The sequence below is a fragment of the Penaeus vannamei genome, chromosome 16, assembly GCF_042767895.1.
Source record: "Penaeus vannamei isolate JL-2024 chromosome 16, ASM4276789v1, whole genome shotgun sequence".
NCBI lineage: Eukaryota > Metazoa > Arthropoda > Malacostraca > Decapoda > Penaeidae > Penaeus > Penaeus vannamei.
This window is the reverse complement of record NC_091564.1, coordinates 40,816,531-40,825,472: the sequence shown is the minus strand read 5'-3', so window position 1 is coordinate 40,825,472 and position 8,942 is coordinate 40,816,531. Positions and strand designations below refer to the sequence as shown.

The 8,942-nt window shown below is 37.2% G+C and overlaps 1 protein-coding gene across 2 annotated transcripts in view; it reads left to right on the top strand.

Moving 5' to 3' along the window:
* Positions 1-8,942, top strand: part of nonC (serine/threonine-protein kinase Smg1) — a 35,583-nt gene that overhangs the window by 7,614 nt on the left and 19,027 nt on the right. For both annotated transcript variants that reach the window (XM_070131470.1, XM_070131471.1), the window contains exons 11-31: positions 24-224; positions 361-486; positions 674-790; positions 1,078-1,296; positions 1,611-1,829; positions 2,086-2,256; positions 2,448-2,602; positions 2,881-3,089; positions 3,227-3,471; positions 3,775-3,939; positions 4,123-4,277; positions 4,859-5,036; positions 5,512-5,654; positions 5,949-6,131; positions 6,285-6,411; positions 6,630-6,780; positions 7,210-7,408; positions 7,546-7,793; positions 7,931-8,102; positions 8,253-8,484; positions 8,706-8,876. In XM_070131470.1, the coding sequence (XP_069987571.1) occupies positions 24-224; positions 361-486; positions 674-790; positions 1,078-1,296; positions 1,611-1,829; positions 2,086-2,256; positions 2,448-2,602; positions 2,881-3,089; positions 3,227-3,471; positions 3,775-3,939; positions 4,123-4,277; positions 4,859-5,036; positions 5,512-5,654; positions 5,949-6,131; positions 6,285-6,411; positions 6,630-6,780; positions 7,210-7,408; positions 7,546-7,793; positions 7,931-8,102; positions 8,253-8,484; positions 8,706-8,876 (3,786 nt within the window). The remainder of the gene's footprint in view (positions 1-23; positions 225-360; positions 487-673; positions 791-1,077; positions 1,297-1,610; positions 1,830-2,085; positions 2,257-2,447; positions 2,603-2,880; positions 3,090-3,226; positions 3,472-3,774; positions 3,940-4,122; positions 4,278-4,858; positions 5,037-5,511; positions 5,655-5,948; positions 6,132-6,284; positions 6,412-6,629; positions 6,781-7,209; positions 7,409-7,545; positions 7,794-7,930; positions 8,103-8,252; positions 8,485-8,705; positions 8,877-8,942) is intronic.

The following is an 8,942-nucleotide window of genomic DNA, read 5'->3' as shown; positions in this document are numbered from 1 at the left end:
TATGTTGTTTATTTTATGTGCAGATGCTGAAGCAGATTGGTAGCAGTTTATCTGTAGAGTTTATACAGAAGATCTTTGGCACAAGCTCCCCCCTGCGTAGCTTACGCCTTTCCCCGCATCGGCAAGTATGGCAGGCTACTCTTGGAGTGTACCATGCTGCACTCAGCCTGAAGAATGTTCCTTTACTGCAGGAAGCTTATAACTACATACTTGCAGATTTACAGGTAAGGAGTGCAGTGTGACAGATAATGTAGGTTATATCTGATATTTGTATAGCAGTTTACTTTCTTTGATGACACAAAATTATATTAGGTCTGCTTTCACACATATCTTATGTTGTTTTTTTTTACTGATTTACAGATTGCTCATCGTGTTTTAGTACCAGAAGCAGTCAGCTTTGCAGCAACAAGTGTTTTAGAGGGAGTTTCATATAATGAGAGAGAAGCAACTGTCCTTATGATGTATCTCATGACAGTATTAGCTGAGGTATGCACCACTTTTTATGACTGAATGCAGTTTTCCTTTTTTTCACAAATTTATGCAAGAGCTTCTGATATGATATACTGTTTTCCTTTTTCTACAAATTTATGCAAGAACTTCTAATGTGATATACTGTTTGTGTATATAATGCATCAAGATACGGTACTTCATCACCATCCCCTGATATTCACAGGTGGCAAATACGAGGAACTCCATCATCACTATGTGGGCACTCAATCCCCCAATTGTCGATCTTCTGGCAACACACCTCACTCCATCCAGCGCTCACCTGGCTCTGCACTACCCTGAGGTAGAGATTTGTTTGATAGTTGTATTTAGTTACAATTGAAGGAGAAAATGCTTTATTAGTAGTATGAAAAGGATAAAACTATATTTGTAGTGGTACAGGTGATCAAGAAAGAGGTTGTGACTGCACAGGTCTTTGTCTATCAAATCAGAAATGATTCAGTACTACCTAGGTAATGATTTGAAATGCTGTTAGTAATTTATGAACTGTAGAGAGAAGCCTCCTTTGTGTTTGTTTGTTTTTTATTTACTATTGCTATGTTTTCCTTAATTTTTTTTTCCTATAAACAGGTTCAGCATGCCATCTTGTTCCTGCTGTACTCACACTGCTCCAAGCATTCCCACTACATAAGCTCCAGCACCCTGATCGTGGGGGCAACATCTCCATTTGTTCCACCCTCGGTCTCCACAACGTTTTCTGGAGGGTCACCAGGAAGTTTCTCCTCTGGATCATCCACCAGTGAGAATCTTACTACAATACTTACTACTTTGACAGCTGTGTTGCGACAGGTGAGTTTTTTTTCTTTTTGTGGGGGGAGAGAGATAGTGTTTGTGTTAACTGACGAAACAAATTTTATGGCCATTTGTTGTAAATGTTATGTGAATTATTATTTGTTTTATTATGATTATGAGAAAATGTTACAATTGAATGTTGATTTAAATTGTTCTTATTTAAGAATTTTGATCAATGTAGAAAAGGTATAGAGATAGGCAAATTGTTAGATGTAGGCCAATAACTGTCATGGTTGTTTTTTATGGAGGATCAAACCCTATATCATGAGCAGGTCTTTTTGCCCAATAAAACCATTTTCAACTACTTACAGAGACAAGTTACTGGGGCTAACATCATCCAGCTGTGTCTGGAATGGGCAGCAGATCTTGTCAGCAGTAGTGAAACTTCCTTACCTCAGCTGCTGAAGATCAAAGTGTTTACCCAGATGATAGACACCATTGTACAAACGGGGTACCACCACCTCAATTCAGTTACATCTGCTGTTGCTGCCAGCTTAACCTCTGTGTTTGCTGTATTGCCGCCCACTCAGGTATGGAATAAATGATATTGTTGTGTCTTCCAAAAAAGAGATTGAAAGATTGTGTTATGTATTTTTGACTTTTTAAAAATGAAAATGAATGAATTAATATTTGTAATGCAAGTGAATCAATATATTTTTTTCTTTTGCCTTTTTTATTGAAAACTAATCAGCATGTAATGTTTTTGGCATTCATTCAAAATAAAGGATGCAGAAGGGGATGTTTCATTGTTTTCCAATAATCTTATCTTGTCTGTTTTTCTTTCAGATGGATAATTTGGAAGAAGTTGTAAAGTTATGCCTCCATCATATGAGCCACAATGAGCCTAAAATTCGCAGTGCTTATCTAGACCTCCTGGCTAGACTTCCTCTCAGTTCTGTCTCGCATGCCATGTGTTGTTTTAACACAAATGAAGAAAATGAATTTAGTGCAAACAAGGTATGTTTCAGAACTTTTTCTCTGCCTTGATTTTTAAAAATGTTTGATACTTATATAACGGAACAGCAAAAGAGGATAATAACATGCTTTATATAAAGGTACAACAAAAGACAATAGTAACATGCTTCACCATTTTTCCCTTTTCTTCCTTTTTTTCCCATCATGATATTTTAAATATCTATGTATTGCAGACTGATTCATCATCCAATGTTGAGATTGGCAGTCTTGATTCTTCATCAGTCAAAAGTCTCGAGAGGCATTTTGTCTTACGTTCTACAGCAGGCCAGCTACCGTCAAATGCCTTTCACACGCTAATGGCATTTATACTCCACGTTTCACAACCAAAGTAAGTTTTAGGGGATGTTTTACAATTAGATTGTTATGGGGATTCCCTGGTTATCTTAGAGCATTATATTTTGTATCATTAGACTTGGCAGCATAAACGAGGTCATCCTATTTACTGTTTTTGTCATGAATAATGGTATGAAATGTTTGTGTGTATGTGTGTCATTTTTCAGTAAGATCATGGTTTTTATGAAAAGTCGAGTGTATTTACATTCCTTAGTTCCCCCCACCCCCTTACAAATTTAGAATTGAAAACAATCAGCATATTCATTTTGACAGAGGTGAGTATTGGCAGGAAGACCTCTTTGCTGTTAGCCAGAGAGTTGAAAGGATGGCAAAGGCAGAGGACCTGAGTCTTCCTGTGCTAGCTTCCCATCTTCGCACCTTGTTGTGGAAGTGGTTGGCCTGGGAACCTGCTCAACACTGCATTGCAAGCAAACTGCGAACTACATTAGGAAAGCCACAGGACACATTTACCAGTATTGAAGGTAATATTGGTCTTTTACTTTTGCCTGTGATAAGGTAATGGAAAAGTTCTTGCTCTACAACTGACATGCATTTTGCAAGCAGATTGCAAGAAATTTTCCTTTCTCCTATTCTTAATGAGTGTTGTTTGCTTTTGAAGGTGCCATTAAAGGTCGCGCAAAGGAAGTCCGAGAGTGTGGCCAGACAGCGGAGAAAAGTCAAGGAGTAAGCAAGACGGACGATGAGAAAACTGGCAAAAGTGTGAATGGTAATGAAAAGGGTGGAAATGATGTGAAGGTTCACTCCCTAGCCGTGATGCTGCTAGTAGAGTTCTTGGAGAGTCTGGAGAAAGCTATGTTCAATGCTAGTGATGGATGTGCTGTTGCTGTACCACCACCAAATAAGGTAGGGTCCTCAAGGTCATGGTGTTCTCCAGTTGTGAACATATATACAGATATACTGTGTGTGAACTGGATCAAAAACTTATCTTCAAGAACCACTGTAGATGATATTAGGTAGTGATAGTCTTACTATCGATGTCATGCATGGAATGGTATACCAGTGCATTCTGATTCACAAGAAATGGGTAGAGGTGCTTATCAGTATTTTATGATTTGGTCAGACGTGCACTTAACAGACAGGATGAAAAAGTAGAAATGCACACTTCATCTGCAACATGCATTTCAACACTTTCTAATCCCTCTACAGAGTGTCAGAGCCTTCTTCAGGACAAATCGTCAGACCTGCACTGAATGGCTGAGTCGTATAAGAGCTGCAGTCATCGTTGTTGCACTCAATTGTGGACGTCCAGAAGTGGCTGTTCGGCATTCGTACAAACTCCTGCAGGAACTAAAAGATAATAACAACACACAAGTAAATAGTTCATTTTTAGTTTACTCTTTTGCTGTTATGAATTTGAATGTTTTTTTAAATTTTGTATTGTGAGTATGCTTGAAATGCATTATTTTTAATTATTTGTAAATTTGGATGAAATTTCAAGATTTTTTGTAGTTCTGTGTAACAAGTTTCATCAAATATCTTCAATGAAATTTTCAGAGTACTGACTTTGAACGAGCTGTTTGCTACTGTGCACGGGCCTTAGTAGCAGAAGGTTGTGACGAAGGAGTTTCAGGTTTATACCAGTGGTGCCGTGACCACATTGGAAGACGTTTTGCGTGGCTTAAGCCTGCAGTTTACAGTGCTGGCAATAAGTAAGATAACATGATCATATTATTGTTTTTAGTTACTTACATGAATAGGTTGTATGAAGTGACAGTATTATATACAGGTATCAAATAGAAAAGGTATGTATGAGAATGAATATCTTCACAATACAAGAGATGTATTTGACCAATTTCGAATATATCTCCATCAGAAATAAATGCATGTATTCAAAAGTGGTCAAATACATCTCTTGTATTGTGAAGATATTCATTCTCATTCATACCTTTTCTACATTTGTCAGCATGTATACAGGTGTCTTGCTTATTTTGTTTTTGTTTTTTATGATTTTTTAAATTTAGTGTATATACTTTTATAGATGTAGATATTATGGTATATTCATGAATTTTATGTAGAAAATGATTATGAAAAGATTCTTCTAACATCCTATTATTAGCATCTCATTAGGTTTTCATATTTATATAGATCATCCATTGCTATGAAAAAAACTTTTGCTTACAAGAAATGACACCACTGATTAGATTTTACACAATGAGTCAAAATGCCTCCAAATGTTTTGATATGCACAGTACATTTAGAGGGGCATAAGTAATAGTACTTATTTCCATAGGTATGAGAAAGCCTTAAGGGGCTTCATGCACTTCCTTGAGGGGGGAGGAGACGAAGCAGATGAAACTGATAAACTTAAAAATGAAGAAGAGGAGACATCAACCCAGCACGTCATAATTGCCAACCATTCAGACATGAAACAGCAAGATCCTTTGATACAGGAATTCATTCATGCTCAGGTATGTTAAAAAATAAGTAAATGCAGATCGTGGTGCGTTTACACATTATAGGCTGTTATGTCATGATGGCTATATCCGTCATAGTCACCAAGAAGTAAAGAAATACCTGTCCTTTGTCAATCCCATTCACTTTAGGTTTTAGATTAAAAAAAGACATATTGTGAGCCAGCACCCACATAGCCATCAGTAGTGTGTGATGAAAAAGATTGAATGAATAATTAGGTGTGTTCTCTTTATTTGTGCTTGTGTGGCTTCCTTCAATTAATTGGTTTTTGATATGTCAATACAATTCATGTGTTCTTTTTGCTCTTTTTAACTGGAGAAATATACAGATCTTGGAAAACACTTACCAGAAGGATAATTTTCTAACACAGTGTGAAAGTGTTAATGTGAAAGTATTCTTAATCTGAATTTTGTTTCAGTATAGCTATAGACTTACAGCTAGTTTTCTTCCTCTTATATTATTTCCTAACAGATTGCAGAGTGTTACAGCAGGCTGAGTCAGTGGGGAGAGCTCCAGAAGTGGACAATGCAAATACAAATGAAACAGGAAGAGTCTGAGCCTATAACTGTTACCTCTGGGCTTCTGAACACATACAAAGATCTGTCTCATGTGCAGTAAGTGAATCATTTCTTACCATGCTCATGCAAATACAAATTGGTGATGCATGAGTTGAAGTAGGTACAAGATATCTTGAGATTATTAAGACCATAATTAGGTAGTGAATTTATTAAATATATGGTTCTTCTATGTTTCCTCTCAGACGTTATTTGGTATGTCATATCAGTGCCATCACACTTAGTATTTGTAATTATCAAAAGAATCTGTATTGGAAGTGCATTGTTCAAGTTGTTTTTCAGGTCTTATGATCAAGTTACTCTTTGTAGATAAGCATATACGATCCATTCCAGGGCATTGGCACATTTTGACTCGGCTGATCCTGTGGGAGTGATGACAAGCCTTGGTGGTGCAGTGACCCAGGTGGACTGGACAAAACCCCAAGATTGGATTACTTGGAAGAGGTTCCAGGATATAAACACTGTTCTTCTACACTCTTTTACCTCTACGGTTTATCCCCAGCCTTCAACTTCAAGGTGAGATGGGCCATTTTTTGGTGCTGTACTTGTTAAGTGTAGTTTAGATTTATGAGAAAAGGAGAAACTTCTATAATGGGAGGAATAATGTAGATTCATGATTAATAGAAATGTCCATCCATGTATTTATAATTGTTATCGTGCTTCTTTCAGAGAATCATTAAGTAAAATTGTGGCAGAATGTCAAGAGCAGGTGGAGTGGATGTTGCAGTTATCCACAATGTCCTCCTACTCCGCCATGCATCTTCATTCGCTTCTACTTCACCAAGTCCTCCATGAGGTATGTGAGAATCTTTTCTGGTGATTGCTATTATTCCATTCAAGAGTATTTGTATATTTGGTTGGGAGCATATGTTCAAGGTCATGCTCAAGATTGTGTGGATGTTTTTTTGGGGGGAAAGGTTTTGAAATGGCATTATCAATATTGAGATTATCCTCATCCTCCTTAAATTAAAGGGGAATTATTTGGGAGGTCAATATATATATATTTTTTTTCAGCTGAGGAGTATTCTCAATGATTCCATGGGAGCTGGACGTCTGCATGAGGGCTGGGAGAACACAAATCTCATGAGCCTTCCTGCAGACCTTATTCCTCATGTATCAAGATGGGCCAAACTCATTGGTCGAATTAATCCTGCAGTTACTCCAAGTGCGTCGCTTTTTGTATTAGTTATTGCTAGAAATATGTATATCTTTTAGTGCATTTTTTATTGGTATAGATGTCTCAAGCTGGCACAATAACCCTTATGTAGTTCAAAGTAGTGAAGTTTCAGATTATTTTATCAATGATACTTTGATTGTTATTATCTTGATAATTTACCTGAACTTCCTCCCATGTTTGGTAGTATGACCTATTAGTTTTTTGTTTGTTTTTTTCTTTTCCACTTTCCTCTTTATTCCACTTCATCTTTCCTTTTTTTCCTTCACTTCCTCATACTCATCTCCAAACATTTTCCTTTTTCTTCTATATCTCCCTTGATTTCTTATACCTCCTCCTGTATTTTACTGTTTATATTTTATTGATGTTTATTGTAAGTGTTTTATGAATTGACCAACATGATTATTTTTCTTATTTCAGCCTCAATCACTAAATTAGACCTCCTGTCAGCCAAGCAAGCACGTAAACAAGAAAACATGGACTTCGCAGAAAATACATTGATAGGGTTATTAGGAGTAAGCTCCAACTTGGCAGAATCAGTGCTGGAAATTGTGCCTGGTGCCGAGTACAACCCTCTTCAGGCCAAGCTACACAGGGAGGCATCTAAGCTCCTGGCATGGTTTGTACTTGAAACTCAATTCTCTTGAAATGTTTTTTCATTCAGATTCCCTCTAAATATGAATGTAAATGTTGATGAGTGAAGAAACTGAATCTTGTAGGCATTCACTTACTAATTTCACTTATAAATCCATACAGCAAGGGATACATCTCTCATGGCTGTTCAGTCCTTGCTGGATCCGTAGTTGGTCTAAATCCCAGCTTAGCAGCCTTAGCAGCAACTGACACCAATCTGCTCACACTACCCCCAAATGAGGCTGGCCACTTGTGTGCTCGTTCCATCATAACACTCAACAAGTGGTGGGCACAGGATGATAGGCGATTGCTGATGCTTTCTGGAGATTCAATGACCGATGTTCCTGAATGGATGAATAAGCTCCTTGCAGGTACTTTGGTTCTCAGTTTTATCTTGTGTGTTTATTGACAATTTAATGAAAATAACATTAATGAAAATTAGATTATTTTTGATACATGAAATTGTGATACAATAAGAAGAATGAACAAATGTATATGTGAATTTCAGTTTACCAGGAAATGAAGGATTTTGCACCAGAGGAGTTGCTGCCTCTTGCAGAAGTCAGCCATCCAACTCTTCCTCAGCTCGAAAGCAACATGGGTCATATTCTTACCCTTGCTGCAACACAGTGTCCAACTCTCCCAAAAGTCTGGTTTCATATTGCTTCATGGTGCTTCAGGTAATTTTATTGAATTGTTAAGTAGTATAGTCATTTCTGTAGGAAGATATAGAGAATGTCTTATTATCATTATTTTTACTGAATATCATTTTCTAGGACTCTGATAGCATCCTCTCATTTCAATACAACAATTTTCTTCCACTACCTTAGGTGGGGTAGGAGAATACTCGAGCACAGTAACAGCAATGGAGGCCAGCTGTCTGAGGAAGATCGGGCTCGTATAAAGGAAATTGTATCTCCTGCAATTAGTCATGATGCTTCAAGTGCAGAGGAAAGGATAGAAGAGATTTGTTCCCTCATAGGAGGTTGGAGGCCAGGACAAGATGCCACAGAAGAGGATGAAGAGGATCTTCGCTTGGAGGAAGTTCAGGGGACACAGCAAGTGAGAACCATGTTTTATTGTTTAGTGTATTGTGATATTTGTTGCTTACATATAGATCAGTCATTATAAAGAGAATTGCAGAAATTATACCTAATAAGTAAAAGGATTGAATTATTATTTTTATTGTTCTTATTAGTATTATGAATTATTCATTTATATCTTGAAGATTTATAGTAGAGGAAATATGATTATAAAATCTGTCAAAAATACTTTTTCTGTAGGTTGGGACGCAAATTACATCTACCCTGCAATCTTGGGGATTGACTGGGAATACAGTAGCTGACCTAAGTGTAGCTCTGGCTGAGGTCCATCAAGCAGCCCAAGAAAGACATTATACTGTTCTCACAGCTGCAGCAAAAGCATACTTCAGGTTCCTGAAAATCAGCCAAGGGGTGAGAAAGTAACTTTGTTTAAGTATTTAAGAGCATGTTGATTTTGAATGTAATTTGTCTCTTGAG